Genomic DNA, 16,553 nt, shown 5'->3' on the forward strand with positions numbered 1-16,553 from the left:
TAAATAAAATTCATTTTGACATAGGCAAATGATACAATTGCCAGGTTTCTCCATGACAACCAATACCACTAGATAGGATTAAACATTGATCACAACTCTCCAAATAATTCAGCACAAACGAGTAAAATTGCCCAAAAGCAAAAATCAGAAGCTGTTGGTAATACTCTGCAGGTCTGGCAGCATCTGTAGAGTGAGAAATAATTAATGTTTGCAGGTCAATTAACAATTATTTTTCTTTCATATTTGCAATATCTGCAGTACCTTGCCTTTATAACTTACTTTGAATATTCTTACAACATTGTAGAAATAAAACATACATTTGCCAGAGAAATCAATGTAACAGTATTGATATAACAATTGGGAATGGGGAGAGGTTTTATTTGTTTCAGAATATATTTTATCCATCAAAAATATAAAGGACATACATCAACATTTTCATTGCATCATATTATACCAATTACTCCCAATACGACCCTTAGACAAATAATTCATAGGATTTTAGTGATTCAAACCAATGTCAGGAAGACATCAAACTCAGCTTCAGCATGTAATCCTGGACTTCAGAGTTTAACAGTTCACAGCACTTGATTTTGGACAACAACTTGTTGGGGAATACTGAGTTTCACATATACCAGAGGATGTTATTCACCATATTGGTTTTTCAGCAGCAGTTTTCTGTGTGTGTGTATGTGTCTGGGAAAACCTCACACAGCACAGTGTATTATATATTATAATACATCTGTTCAGGATAAACCTTGACAAATACCTAGAGTCAGAGATAAACAGCACAAAAACAGGCCCTTTGGCTCACTGAGTCCATGCTGACCAACCTCCCATTTATTCTCACCATGTATTAATCCGTTCTCTCCACATTTTCAACAGCTCATCTTAAATTCTACCACTCACCTACACTAGGGAAAATTAACAGTGGCCAATTAATCCACCAACTCACACATCTTTCGGATGCACCTCTGAGTCTCTTCCCTGACCTTAATATCGCAAATTCCAGGAGACAGGCAACTATCTTATCTCCAATGCAATTTAATTAGGCAGTGTTTTTTATTTCAAAAATAAACTTTATTCACAATTAAAAAAATATACAAAGGAAGAAACAGAGCAAAAGCAAAACCTTAGCATTCATGGTTGTTACATTCAGTAGTATAAACTTTAAAGAAAAATAGACAAACAAACATAGCACCATTGCCCTTCACTTGGCTCCCTGAAGTAATGCCCCTTTCATTGTTCAAGGGGCTTCCTCACCCAACTCAGCCCCTCCATGTGCAGTAGCAGAAGGAGCCCAAACTGTATTCCCGCCCCACAGAGCCTTAGCATTGGGTGCACTAAGCTTCAGTGCATCCCTCAGCACATACTCCTGCAGCCTGGACTGTACCAGTCTGCAGCATTCCCTTACGGACATCTCGCTGTGCTGGAAGACCAACAAGTTTCAGGCAGACCAAAGGGCGGCCTTCACCAAGTTGATGGCCTTCCAACAGCACTTGATGTCTGTCTCAGTGTGTTTCTTCAGGAACAGCCTGTAGATCAGAGAGTTATTGTTATGTAGCTGCGGGGGATGAACCAGGACAAGGACCCTTGCATCCTTTTCCACACTCTCTTAGCAAATCCACAGTCTGCAAAGAGGTGGGTGACCATTTCTTCCCCACCACATCCGTCCCAAGGGCAGCGTACATTAGGGGGTGATAGGTTGTCTGTAGAGGAAGGCCCTAACTGGGAGGGCACCTCTTACCACCAGCCAAGCAAGGTCTTGGTGCTTGTTGGTCAGATCTAGCAATGAGGCATACTGCCATATGGTTTGGACTGTTTGCTCTGGGAACAAGCGCACAGAATCCATAGTGTCCCTGTCCCACAGTATCTGCAGGATGTTCCGAGCTGAACTCTGACTGATGGACTTGTGGTCAAAGGTGTTTACTTGGAAGAACTCTTCCACAAATGACAGGTAGTGCGGCAACTTCCAGATGACTGGGGTGTTGCGTGGTAGAGGGACCAGGCCTATCTTCTGTAACACCAGGGACAGGTAGAACCTCAGCACGTAGTGACACTTGGTGCCCATGTACTTTGGTACAGCTACACTGATACAGCCACACACGAAGGTGGTCATCAGGATGAGGGCAACGTTGGATATACTTTTGCCCCCAGTCTCAGGGGACGTGCGTCATGACTCATTGGACTCGCTCCATCTTAGACCCCCAGATAAACTGGAAGACGTCCCAGGTGATTATCGAGGCAGAGGAGCGACGAACAGGCCACAGCTGCACCAAGTACAGCAGCCCTGAGAGCATATCACATCTGATGAGCAAGTTCTTCCCAGTTATTGACAGAGAATGCCATTTCCACAAACCTAATTTTTGATTTACCTTCTCAATCCGCTCCAGTCAATTCTTGTTGCATGCCTCAGCCCCTCCAAACCAGATCCCCAGAACCTTCAAGTAGTCAGACCTGATGGTGAAGGGGACATTGGATCATTCGGGACAGTTACCGAAGAGCATGGCCTTGCTCTTCGTGCGGTTGACTCTGGCTCCAGATGCCAACTCAAAATGGTTGTAGATGCTGATCAACCTGCAAACTGACCATGGATCCGAGCAGAAGACAGTGACATCGTCCATGTAAGGGGAGGTTTTGACTTGTGTTCCTCCACTACCTGGCAATGTCACCCCTCTTATGCTCTCGTCCTTCCTGATAGATTCGGCAAAGGATTCTAGGCAGCACACAAAACAGGGAAGACTGGAAAACCCTGCCTGACTCCAGACTTGATGGGAAAACTATCTGTCTCCCACCCATCAATTTGGACTGCGCTACGGATATCAGTGTAGAGCAGTTGGATCCAATTTCTGATTCCCTCCCCAACTGGAGAGCACGTCCATCATGTACGTGTGTGATATCCTGTCAAAGGCCTTCTCCAAGATGACCAGGCAGGCGTCCACCCCTCTGTCCTGCACATAGGCAATATCCCTGAGTAACACAGGCTGTCAGAGATTTTCCTGCCTGGTATAGCACAGGTTTGGTCTGGGTGGATCACCTGTCCCAGGTTGGCAATGGCCTTGGACAGGATCTTATAATCCACATTCAACAGTGAAATGGGTCTCCAATTTGTGATGTCCTCCCTCTCCCCCTTCTGCTTGTTGACGAGGGTGCTGATGCCCTTCATCATGAAGTCTGACATGCTGCTAGTCAGAAGCATAGCATTGTACACTTCCAGCAGGTCCAGGCCCATCCAGTCACACAGAGCTGAGTACCACTCTGCTGGTAAGCCATCACTTCCAGGAGTTTTATTCATGCCAAGGGAACGGATAGAGCCAGTCAGCTCCTCCATGGTCAGTGGCCAAATGACTGCCTCCCGTTTTGTATGCATCTGCAGGCATTTCAAGTCACGGAATACCTTGCCTTGGAAATTTCGTTAGGCAGTGGCCTGCAGGAAAAGGAGATGAAGGATTCTGTAGGTTACCTGACCAGACTGCCCTCATCAACAAAAACGTTCAAATGAGCACCAAGTCCTTGCTGGATCAGAAAGACCACCCCATCCGGTCTATGATAGATGATGAGAATATTGACCACACTGCACCTTGGTGAGAATGGGGCAGGTCGGAAAGATCACGCTTTCCACGTGTAAATGCATCGCCATGCTCTTGCTTCCATTCCCAAACTTCCCTTCATAAGTCTCGCCTATTTCCGCGGGAAAATATTAGCTCAGATTCCCAGCTTCGTGATTTTTCTAATTAATAGCATTTCCGTTTTCCTTGCAGAGGTTGAACTGTTAGTTCCAGCAGTTTGCTTTATCCTTTCGCTGGATTTTGCCTCAAGTGGAACAGCGAGACCCAGAGCCACTCTGCAGCGGGCCCACACCCACACACCCTAGGCAACGGTGCCGTCCAATCAGGGGACCGCCTCAAGGCCACGGTCGACGGCTGCAGCGAAACAACCAATCGCTGGAGAGGCTAGTGTTTGAATTTAGACGTAGGCCAATCAAGAAACCCCTCTCCGCCCGAGCCGGTTGAAACGAACCAATTGAAGATCAGGACGGTTCACGGGCCGTTTGTTGAAGGCGGGCGTGCTCTGAAGTTAACCAATGGGAATGCTCGGTGGGTTGGCGTCTTTCGCAGTTGGTGACGCACACATTTTAAACTGGTAGCGCAGGAGTTTGAGCTCGGTACTGACGGAGCCGCGGGTTCAGGTGTGCGGGTTCGTTGTCTGCACCTGTTTGTGGGTAACTTGGTTCGAGGGTCGTGCCAGCGGCGGGCGGGCGCTGGGTGTCCGAGAGAAAGAGAGAGCGCGCCCGCGGGTGTGTATTGCAGATTACTCCAGGGACCAGTGATCGACGGTAGACCTGGGGGTGTTCTGCAAACTCCTCCAGGGACTAGAGATCCGGGCTAAACCTGCGTGTGTTCTGCAAACTCCTCCGGAGAATTGATGAGGAGTAAACCTGCGGGTGTTTTGCAAACTGCTTCAGGGACCAATTATCTGGGGTAAACCTGCGTGTGTTCTGTAAACTCCTCCATGGACTAGTGATCCGGGGTAAACCTGCGTGTGTTCTGCAAACTCCTCCGGAGAATTGATCAGGGGTAAACCTGCGTGTGTTCTGCAAACTCCTCCGGAGAATTGATCAGGAGTAAACTTGCGGGTGTATTGCAAACTCCCTCAGAGACGAGTGATCAACGGTAAACCTGTGGGTGTTTTGCAAACTGTCCCAGAGACGAGTGATCAACGGTAAACCTGCGGGTGTTCTGCAATCTCCTCCAGGGACCGGTGATCCGGGGTAAACCAGCGGGAGTTTTGCAAGCTCCTCCAGGGACCAGTTATCCGGTGTAAGCTTGCGGTGATTGTAGTAAACGTGCAGTGCAAACCCGCTGTCAGGGATTGGTATCGGGTTTAAGTGGGTTAATCTTGGGCTCAAACAGTTAGTGCAAACCATTTAAACTCGGAGTACTGAATACAACGCAAACCGTTTAATCGCAGTTGGTATTGATGAGTATGTCATTGTCATGAGTAAAAGAGGCTGGAAGTACCAAACACTACTCGAACCAAAACTCCTTAGATACAAGTAACTGGTCCTATTAAATAGCACAGCTGGGTGGGTGGATCCTTTCTCTTGCTAAACACTAGATCCTCTATCTTGGTGTTAATTGCATTGCTTTGGTCTACTTTGGCTGTGCTAATTGACAGCAAGATCTACCGATTTTGTGTCCAATAATGGCATACATGGACACCACATTTTCAGTCAGGAGTGAAGCAACTGCTAAAATCTGTGGCTTTATGGGAGAAAAATATGTAAGATGTGCCTCTTAATATGCCACTTTGATTCCACAGTACTTGATGCACTGTCATTTAGACCTTTTCCCATTCTTTCCCAAAGGGTGTGATATAATTTTAAACAAAATTCAAGGAAAATGAGTTGGGCTGTGGAAGAGTGGAAAGAAGGGCTTCCAACAAAGGCTCTCCAGAAAATCCAGGAAATTGAAATTCAGCTGGATAAACTCAAAAAGGAACGTCAGCAGCGACAATTTCAGGTTGAAACCTTAGAAGCTGCACTGCTAAAACAAAAACAAAAGGTGATTATTTTTCACTTGCTTGCCAATACTTTTAGCTGTTTTGAGGTATCAGATTGTTTATTAGATGTTAGTTTGTTAAGTCAGAAGATTGTAAGCAGAAGCTTTGAATAAGTCTTAAGTGCAAGCTTTACCACCACTGTACATTGTCAGAATTGCTTTTCAAATAGAATATTGTATATTAATAAGCATCAATAAAAGTAAGCTTGTTGTTCATTAATTTACTGACACCCACCTTTGTAAAACAAAATGGTAACAGTATTTGCCTGCATAACAGCAGGGACAGCAACATTTTATTTCTAAAGTGTTTTTGAATTGTATGAAGTATTTTTCTCCATTGCAACACTTAAAGTCTTTTTGTAACCCGTTGTTGTGGCAAGTGGGGTTAGCCAGTCATTTGTGTGTGTATACTATTACATTTGGGACTTTTAAAAGGTCATTTAGCTGATTATGTGGCATTGTGTCCCTTTTTAATGAGCAAAAAATGTGAACCTAGAATTTGGAATGCATGGTGTGTATGTTTTGCAATTTAATAAAATTAAACAAGAAACAACTACATAGAAAAATCAGACTTAACTGACACTTCAGTGTTCCAGTGTGTGACCTGAGTACAAATGCATGGACATTAGCAGTGGCATTAATTGTTCGTGATTTTTTTTTTGTTTTGTTTTGGCCCACGGGTAGTGCAGGTCACGAGCAGAAATAGGCTTCCATGGTGTTTGTGAAACCTGCCATTAAAAGGAAACTCCTTGAGTAGATCTTGCATCGCTGGAAACCTGCCTGGGCATCTCTTAAAGTATTTTCCTGTCATTGTGGCAGTCCCTTAACCAGAGATAAAATCTGGGAATTGTTCCCAAACACTACTTGTCCCTGTAGTAGCATCAATAATTATGATTATCTGGTTGTTATATTTTCCACAGTACATTAGAACTCCATTGAATTGGACGACTTTGGGAGTCTGTGAAGGGTGATGCATAAATGAAAGTCCTTGTATACAAATTTATATCAAAGGAAGTATCAGTTTATAAACGGAGGAGCATTAGATCATATACACCTATTACTTTGCTTTTGTGTTTGCTGAAGTGTAGAGAATCACCTGTAGTGATGCACAAGGTATTATTCACATTTATAATATTGATGTAGAAAATTTGAGTAAAATTCCAATTGTCTACCACCCTCAGGGCTTCAGTGGTGCTGGACTAGCAGATTTTCTTGACTATTGGAACACACTTTTGTTTTCTTTTTCTACTACTATGTAAAATCTGAAATGTTTCAGTAAACCAACTGCATTTAAACAGCACTGAAACAGGGCCCAGTGAGATTAAAGGGAGTATGGGAACAATAATAAATTTTCCAGTAAAGTGGATGCATTTAAATGGAACATTGGAATGGGGCCCAGTGATTTTTAAATGAGTTTGGGAATGGAGCCTGGTGAATTTAAAGAGAACATGAGAAAAGGGCCCCATAAGTTTAAGCGGAACATGGGAACAGGACCTGGTGAGTTTAAATCAAGTGCTGGAAATAGGGCCCCAGTGTGTTTAAAGGGAGCATGAGAAAACAAGCAGGTGAGCCAGATGCTGAACCATTGGATTTCCAAGTAGGATAGTGGATTATCAAAGTTTTATTGTATAAAATTTACAAGTATATTCAGAGAATGTAGGTGAAAATATATATAATGTAGAATTGTATCATTGTGAAGATAATACTAAATACACACTTTCATATTTTCCATACTTGCTTTAAATTTCAAGGATCATGCAATGTAATTGAAATGTGCATGTGAAAAGTGTGCAGATTGATTTTTTTGCCCCCCATTATTCTTGTATCTGACTTCTGTCAGTCAATCTATTGATTCTTACAATATGATAAAAACATAATTAAGAATAATTCTTTGACATCCACTGCATTCTTCCTTGTCACTAATTTTAAGAAATAAAAATATGAGGGGGAAAAAGTAGAAGTGCCTTTTGGATTGTCAGGGCTGCCCTGCTATTCACTTAGATTATAACTATTAGATTTTGGTCTCTATTCCACTTTCCTGCTTATTTTCAATTTGTTACAGTCCTCAAATCTGTTGACTTCTGCCTTGAATGATTCAGCCTAAGAGATGAAATTTCCCCTCATCTGTTTATAATGAGCAATTTCTTATCTGAAACTGTGGCTCCTGTTTGTAGATTTCCTCCATAACGGGAAACACAACCTCTGCTTCCACTTATGAAGTCCCCTCAGAATCTTAAATGCTTCTATATAATTCCTCATTCTTCTAATCTTGAATTAATCGATTTTTCGTCATAAGGTAAACCCTTCAACTCCATAAGGCAACTAGCTTCCTCCCTCTTTGAGACAACTCTGAAACTAAAGCAGACTGGCTGTAATCTTGTTTTCCTTTGTGATACCAAGTTCACAGGACCATGTATACACGTCATCATTAATGCCACTACTTCGACCTCCATGTCAGTGTCGTCCCCTCTGCTGAAACACTTGTAGAGTGGAGTGATACATCATGGAAACAGGTCCTTTGGCCCAACTCGTCTGTGCTGATCATACTGCCCATCAAGCTAGTCCCATTTGCCCCATATTCCTCTAAACCACTCCTATCCATGTACCTATCCAAATGTCTTTTGAATGTTATTGTACCTGCTTCAACCGCTTTCTCTGGCAGCTCATTCCATAGACGCACCGCCCTCTGTGTGAAGGTGTTGCCCCTCGGGTTCCTTTTAAACCTTTCACCTCTCACCTTAAGTCTATACCCTCTAGTTGTTGGTTTCCCTTTCCTAAGAAAAAGACTTTGTGTGTTCACCCTATGTATGCCTCTACTGATTTCATACACCCTGGTAAGATCGCCCCTCAATCTCCTATGCCCCAAGGAATAAAGTCCTAGCCTGCCCAACCTCCCTGTAGCTCAGGCCCTTAAGTTCTGGTAGCATCCTTGTAAACCTTCTCTGCACTTTCTAGTTTAATGATGTCTTTCCTCTAACAAGGCAACCAAAACTGTACACAATACTCCAAGTGCAGTCTCACCAATGTCTTGTACGACTGCAACGTAGTGTCCCAGCTCCTATACTCAATGTCTAGCTGTGACGCCGCTTTCAGCAAACTGTGTACTTGTATCCTAGGTCCCTCTGTTCCACAACACTCCTCAGGGCCTGGCCATTCACTGTATAAATCCTATCCTGATTTGACTTCCCAAAATGCAACCCTTCGCACTTATCTGAATTGAAAGCCATTTGCCTAGCTGATCAAGATCCCCTGTAACTTTTATAACTGCTTATGAGTTATTTTCATAATTCATAACCACTGTCTTCTGTATTTGACCACTTCAATACATACCTTGCCAACCTCCCTTGTTCTGCCCTCCATGATCATTAATCTAAAACTCTGATGCTTGTATCTTAATAAGTACCAAGTCCTGCACATCCATCAACCCTGTGCTTGCTGTCAACATTGGTTTCTGGTTAAGATTGAGTGTTTTTTTTATTTATCCTTAAATCCTTCAGGATATCTGTTTTCCTCCAATTCTGGCCTCCAGAGTGAACACAAATTGAATAGCACCACTCTGGACAGCCTCGCATCAGCCTACCAAGTTACTAGATCTTGAATTCTCACCCTAAATCTCAACCCCTCTTGCTTTTTGATGTTCCTTAGAACGTATCTCTGAGCAAGCTTTTGGTAATCTGCCCAATTATTGTATGGTTCTGTGTCAAACTTTGCTTAAGCTGGAGTGACTATTGTATAAGTACTAGAGTTGGCTAATTAATGAACGCTTCCACAAGGAGTAATTAGAAGAATTCAAGTTTTTGTTTCGTTGACTGAAGGAGTAATATTGCCCTCTGGAACTTGCTCTCTTTTTGTCCCATGAAATTTCATACATTTATCTGAACCTTTAGAAAACTTTAAAGGATGGATCTCTTGCAATGGAATGGTGTCTCAATAATACCTGTGTTAGTCTATGGAGAAGAATTTCCAGGGAGTTTCCCTCAACTTTTTGTTGAATACTACTGGCTTTTTGGCAGCTTCCACAATGCATCCTCCAGAGAACTCCAGGATTATTTAAGTCCTGATGTCTCCTGATTCAAATGTGACTGCTATCAAATGCTAAGTAGACAGCTGCGAATTCACTTTCTAGGAATAACATGATTCTAAATTTATTTTGGCTCCCCTAGTCTGTTCACATTGTCTAAGTAGAAATAAATTGTAAACCACTTTTAAAGCAGTTATCATTGGAATTAGAGCCCTTCAAAACCTTAAAAAGAGGAACAGTGTGGTTGTGAGGTTTTACAATTATTGCAAAATAACCTATAGCATTTTATGGCAGCAAGTTTATGATTATTAACTTTTTTTCATCATTGCTTGTAAACAGGTAGAGAATGAAAAAACTGAAACCAGTGCTCTGAAGCGGGAGCATCAAACCCTAATTGACTCGTGTGAAAACCTTGAGAAAACCAGGCAGAAGATTTCTCATGATCTGCAGGTGAAGGAATCACAAGTTAATTACCTAGAGGGACAACTTGCATCAAGCAAGAAGCTTGTGGAGAAGCTTGAACAAGAGAACAAAAGGTAGTGGTCTTCTATGCTGTGCAAATTAAATTTGACTTGAGGATATTATGACCCATAGCGGAAGGGAAAAATTGTCAAGATAGAACTACTTGGTATCATGAATGTATCCTTAAACAAGGACATTATTTGTTTGGTTAAAAAGGTTCAAATATTTATAGGAGCAAAGTAGTTTGTGCTGACACTGTAAGTTCAGCAGTGAACAATGTTCAATTCCATTTACAACTCCAAAGCATGATGAGATTTAGGCATTTATGATAAGTGGCAAGTAATTTTCAAAACACAGTTTCCAGGCAATGTCCACCTCTGACAAGAGAGAGAATTGTATTAAATGGTAAGTGCCTATCATAAACATTCTGGGGGTGACCAATGACCAGGAACTCGTTTGAAACAGCCACATACATACTATGGTTACAAGAGCAGGTCAGATGATAGGTAGCCTGAGTAAGTGACTTCCACCTGATGCCCCAAAGTCTTTCTACCAACTACTAGGTACAAGTCAGGAATGTGATGGAGTACTTTCCACTTCCCTGGTAAGTGCAGCTCCAACTCCTCTCAAGAACGTCAACACTATCCACCTCCTCCATTAAAGATACAGCAAGGCTGCAGTGACCCTAAGCTACTATAACAGCACCTCCGAAACCCTTAACCTGTACCAGCAAGAAAAATAAGGGCAGTAGGTACAGGGAAATGTCACTACCTGTAGATTTCTGTCCAAGTCGCACACTATCCCAACTTAGAAATATATCACTGGTCTTTCATTGTTACTAGTTACAGAGTCATAGAGTACTACAGCGCAGAAACAGGTCTTTCGGCTATCTAGTTCATGCTGACCTGATCTTTTGCCTAGTACCAGCTACCTGCACCCGGACCGTATCCCTCTGAACCCCACCCATCCATGTACCTATCCAAACTTCTCTTAAATGTTACAATTGAACCTGCATCCAGTAGTTCTCCACTCTTGAACTCTCTATTCAACTATATTGTAGAAGTACCTTCACTTGAACGATTTGGCAGTTTACAGTTGCAGCTTGAGGGCAGTTAGTGATGGGCAATGAGTGCAGGCTTTGCCAGCAACACCATGATCCTAAGGAAAAAAGTACAATAAAACTCAGATAATTCATTATCTGATTACTTGGAAACCCCGATGGCTGCACATCTGACTCGCTTGTTAGTACACTAACTTTTTGTCGTCCACAGACTTACCATCGTACTTGTGGGTTGGCTGTGTATTACTGAGAGTTTGTGTGACCGGAGGTGGGGTCGCACTCGGAAACTGTGGATCCAGGTCTGAAACACGAGCAGAAAATTATAACCTGAAACTTACATGGGCTCTGTTTCCCACTCCCTTTAACTTACTGGGTTCATTGGAAAATGCGTTGTTATACTGCGTAATGTGAAAAAAGTGAAAGGAAACTGTGTTGGGGTATTTGGAGTAATGCCCAACAGTCCAGAAAATCTGCTGGTCTGGCACTGAAGTCCTGAGGCTGCCAGAAATAAAAATAAAGAAGAAACTCAGCCCTACCACCAGATGGTGCTATTTAAATTCACTCAGAGTTGGAATTTAACAGTTCCACTGCAACTTGAATCATTTCTTGGATTAATAGTAAACTAATTATTTTACTGGAGTCATTGAGTCATACAACATTGAAACAGGCCCTTTTGACAGTCCCTGCTGACCATCAAGTACCCATCTATATTAATCTCATATACTAGCACTTGGTCCATAACCTTCAATGCCTTGGTGATTCAAGTGCTCATCCAGTTGCTTTTTAAATGTTGTGAGAGAACCTTCCTTGAGGCAATATGTTTCAGATTGCAGCCATCCTGTGGGTGAAAGAAAATTTCCTCAGATCACCTCTAAGTCTTCTACCCCTCACCTTAAACCTATACCCTCGGGTTTTGGTCATCTCCATTATTGGGGAAAAGTTTCTCTATCCATCTGGCCTATGCACCTCTATCTATGTTGTATACCTATCTAGTTTCCCCTCGGCCTCCTCTATACTGAGGGAAATGACTCCAATCTGCATGCTTGAGCATTTCTGATTGTTTCATTATTTCTTGAATGTAAAGTAGCACTTAAGCTGAACTGGTTCAGTTAGTAAATGTGAAGACCTAGAGATTCAGTTTGTAACCTGTTCAAATAGCAGGAAGGGTGCCACAAAAGGCTTCAGTTCCTCTGCAATAAGGAGAGGAAATTCGTCAGGTTTTCTATTTTGGATCAGTATCCCGTAACTCCTATTGAATGTGCATTGCATGGAATTTCATTGTTGATGGATGTGTCCATTGCCCTTTGGTATGGATGGAACTGTATCTCAGCAAGGAGTTGATGTATTCAGGTTAAAGAAAGGGGGAAATATGTCAGAAGAAGGAAATGACCTATTTCGTCATAACAATGTGACCTTTTGCTGTTTCCTCATTCATTTATTCTGTTTATGTAATTAAATACCAGTGCATGGGCGAGTGGAGAAGTATACTCCTTTGACATAGGCTACCCTTATGAAAAACTATAAATAATGAGATACTATATTAGCCTTAAAATAAAATTAGTAGTCACATATTTTGCATTCACTTCCTTTGAGAGCGAGGAATAGAGGTGCAGGAAATTAGTAATAACGTTAAGGAAAATGGGATTCATCTTTGTGCAAATTACTTCTATTATACAGTATAGTTCAGCTGAACTCCATGTGGAGTTTTTTTTATCCTTCTGTTGCCTTTAAAGTGAAACTAAGAATTATTACTGGTTCTGCAAATGGAAAGACAGTTGACTGTCATCTAACACCTGTGCTTTTGCTTTTTTAGATACAAATCTGAATTTGAGCGATGCCAAACAGTTGTAATGCCTGCAGATGTATCATCTGGAACACCACAAACAAATTACTCAAGGTCCATAACACCAAATAAAAATGTTGCTGGTAAGCTTGTTTACATTTTAATATTGTAAGGATCTTAACGCAGAAAATCACATCGAGTCACTAGTCAACATGGTGTATAGAATAAACCCAATAAGGTAATAAATCTGCAGGCCATGTAGCAAGTAAGCTTTTGAAAATGCTAATTCAGGACAAAATTTGCACTCACTTAGATAGGTATGAATTAAAGGAGTGTGTAAAAGGCAGTTCATGTTTAAGGATCTGATTTGTAATTTTTTTGAGTGTATATGGATTTCCAAAAACTCTTTGATTGTGTCATTATAAAAGGCTTGTCAAAAATGTTGGAAATAAGAGGATATAAATATGAGATTATCTTGGGCACAGAAAGGAGATTTATGATGAATAGTTGGTTCATTCACTGGAGAAAAGTGATAGCTCTTCTGGGGGCTTGGTGCTGGGACACAGTTAATAAATGGCAGACACAAGTGTTCAAGGGGAAAACTTAAAATTTACAAACCACACAAAACTTAAAAGTAGAGTGAAAAATGAGGAAAATAGCGTTAGACTTCAAAAGGACACGACTGAAAAAATGGGTAGAATACATGCCAGATGAAACTTAGTACAAGGAAGTGTGAACTAATATATTTTGGTAGGAAACATAAGAGGCAATGTTATGTATAGATTATATGAAAATTATGAACTGTAGATTACAGACATAAACATGAGTCAAATGGCCTCATTATTACCAATCTTTGAATACAAGTGTTCGTATTAGGTTTTAAGTAACACACTGGCTTCTGAGGTTGTTAGTTATTGAGCATATATTCTAGGCAGCCTTTCTGCAGATTGTAAGATAATTATAATGCCGTTGTTGTTGTCCTGGCTAATATCTGCTGTTCTGTGGTACCTTGTGGTCTGTTTGATTAGGAAAGTGAATGGTACATTTTTAAACAAAAAAAAGATTCAGTTTTTTTAGAAAATATGGTGGCTGCTGATCTTTCACATTACACTAAAAGGCTTTAATACTTTTGTCTACATTTGAGAAGGAAGGTTGGGAAAGGCTGTTTGATACCAATTAATTTGTTGATTCTCTTCCAGACTCAAAACTGGAGGAAATGCAGGAAAAGTATAACAAAGTAGTGGAAGAAAGAAGCCAATTGGAAACTGAGTTAAAAACAATTCAGGCAAAGGTGAGATGAGTCTTTGTTCTCTAAAGAGAATATGCTGGCAGTGCAGTTCTAGTAAAGGGTGGGGAGGCTCTACCTGTAATGTGAATTATTCCATCTTACGCATTCTGATTTTTCTTTCCTGTTCACTTAAATGGAAAAGCAACAAGGGACTGAGAGCAGTTTGTGTTCCCTCTTGAAAGCTACAATTGAATCTGCCTCCATTGCACAGTCATTGCATTCTAAGTGATTTGTCAGCTGTGTACAATTCAAGTTGCTCTTCAAGGCAAATTGTGGCAGTAACAATTTGCATTTACGTTGCTGCTTTCACATAGCAAATTGTCCCGAGATGCTTAATATGAGCCACATCAGTAAGAACTTGAGTTTTATTACATTTGTTGCCAATTTCCATCTTGCTTTCACTTTCACCTGTTCCAACTTTGACTCTTCCCTTCTCTATCCCAGAGGATAGGTTAACAATCAGTGTCCACTCAAAGTCAACATACTCTCTTAGATACCTTCTCTACACTTTCTTCTACCCTTCTTCCTGCAAGGACTCAGTCCATCCTCTGAGTTTTTTCTGCCTCTGTCAGATCAGTTATGACAAATCCACCTTCCTCACCAATGGTCCAATGTGCCTTACTTTTCCATCAGATGTGGTTTCCCACCTACCAGAGTTGGCAGGGCTCTCAACAGTATCTGCTCCATTCATTACATGGAAATCTCCTTTTACTCTCAGTCAACATCCATGTTCAAAGGATCATCCACTGCAATTTCCAACACTTCCAATGTGATGCTACAGTATTTTTTTCAACATTTTCTGTTTTATACCAACCCAGAGAAGGCATTGTCAGAGAGATGATCACCAACCTGGTTGGACTAGGTTTGAAGGAGCATTTTCAGAAGATTGAGAGGTTTAGGAAGGTGATCTGGGCTGAGGAACAGCCACCAGTGGTGGAATGATGCACTATAGGGGTGCACACGAAACTAGAATTAGGGGAGTATAGGGACTTTCTTGATAAAGTGAGGGATCAATAGATGAGGAGCAAGGCAATTAAGGGATATGTAAACAAGTGAAAGAATAGAGGGAGCGGGGAAGGAGATAGAAGATTTGAGTCTGGGGGTAATTAAAGGGCAGGTGAGCATCTCGATAGTACATGTGCCATGGAAAGGTTGAATGTTGCTTCACACTCATGTTTTCCTGTACAATGGGTTCTGATCTCTGCCACGTCGATATGGAGACTAGCTGCAAAACACTTTGCTTTAGGCAGTCTTGAAGAGGTACAATTAATATAATATATTCTTAAATACTTCTAAATAAATGATGCAGAAGTAGCTTTGTTAGAGATTGGTTTCATGTTGATGATCCACTATGCAGAGGTAACATCCAAAACCTCACATTTGTTAAAATTAGACCTGCATGTAAGTATTTCTAACTAATGATCTGTTTTTATAAAATCAATTGAATTTTAGCTTCCTAAAACTGAAATCTATTTAAGAAAAGGGAAACTTTCAAGGACTACAGCTTCTTTTCTAATCTCTCAACTGTCTTTGACTCACTGCCCTTTTCCTCCAATGAGTGCAAAGAGCTCTCAGACTTTTTTTGTAACTGGGACTGACACTGTTTAGATGCCTCTGCTGCAGTCCTTACTTCCTGTTGCAGTATAAGGTCTAAATAATGGACTTCCTGGTTTTTTCATCCCTCTCTCACTATTCCTCAAGCTTATCTCGTCCGTTGGACTGATATTCTGTTCAGAAAACAAACTGGTGGAGGAACGCAGCAGGTCAGGCAACATCTGTGGAGGCAAAGGGATAGTTGACGTTTCAGGTTGAGACCCTGCATCAGGACCGTTCTTTCCATTGATCTCTTTCCAACAAAACTATTTACCGCTTAATTTTGCCTTTTAAGAAAGTTTCCCTTTTCTTAAATAGATTTCTGTTCTGAAGTATTTTCCTTTGAAAGCTGTCGTGAATCCTGTTATAAAAGACTATTCTCAATGTATTTACGCTTTCATACTACCCTATTTCCAAATATCATTTGTTACCTATTCCCTGGAACATGATACTGTATATCAATTTGCATTTTTTATAGTTCCTTCGTTTAACTTGTTCCAGTTGGGTTTCCAGTCATGCTACATCAATGAACACCCTTGAACAAGCTAATTTTTTCATGACTAAAAAATATGAGCAGCAGCAGACCATTTTGCCCTTGAGCTTGTTCTACCATTCAACAAGATCATGGTTGATCTACCTTAAATCCCATTTTCCTGTCCTGAACATGCCTTTATTTTTTATAATATCCAGAAACCTATCCATCTCTGTATTAGAACATAGAAAAACTACAGCACAATTCAGGCCCTTCGGCCCACAGAGCTGTGCCGAACATGTCCCTACCCTAGAAA

At 41.3% G+C, this 16,553-nt stretch overlaps 1 protein-coding gene across 7 annotated transcripts in view; it reads left to right on the forward strand.

Annotated features, from left to right (window-relative positions):
- Window positions 1-3,597: 3,597 nt before the first annotated feature.
- Window positions 3,598-16,553, forward strand: part of LOC127568467 (centromere protein F-like) — a 37,830-nt gene continuing 24,874 nt past the window's right edge. For 2 of the 7 annotated variants that reach the window (XM_052012239.1, XM_052012246.1), the window contains exons 1-5: window positions 4,123-4,194; window positions 5,366-5,561; window positions 9,919-10,115; window positions 12,915-13,027; window positions 14,084-14,175. In XM_052012239.1, the coding sequence (XP_051868199.1) occupies window positions 5,400-5,561; window positions 9,919-10,115; window positions 12,915-13,027; window positions 14,084-14,175 (564 nt within the window). In that variant the 5' untranslated portion in view covers window positions 4,123-4,194; window positions 5,366-5,399. The other 5 variants (XM_052012242.1, XM_052012244.1, XM_052012240.1 and 2 more) reach the window with 5 other exon arrangements.

This window comes from Pristis pectinata, chromosome 3 (genome assembly GCF_009764475.1).
Source record: "Pristis pectinata isolate sPriPec2 chromosome 3, sPriPec2.1.pri, whole genome shotgun sequence".
NCBI lineage: Eukaryota > Metazoa > Chordata > Chondrichthyes > Rhinopristiformes > Pristidae > Pristis > Pristis pectinata.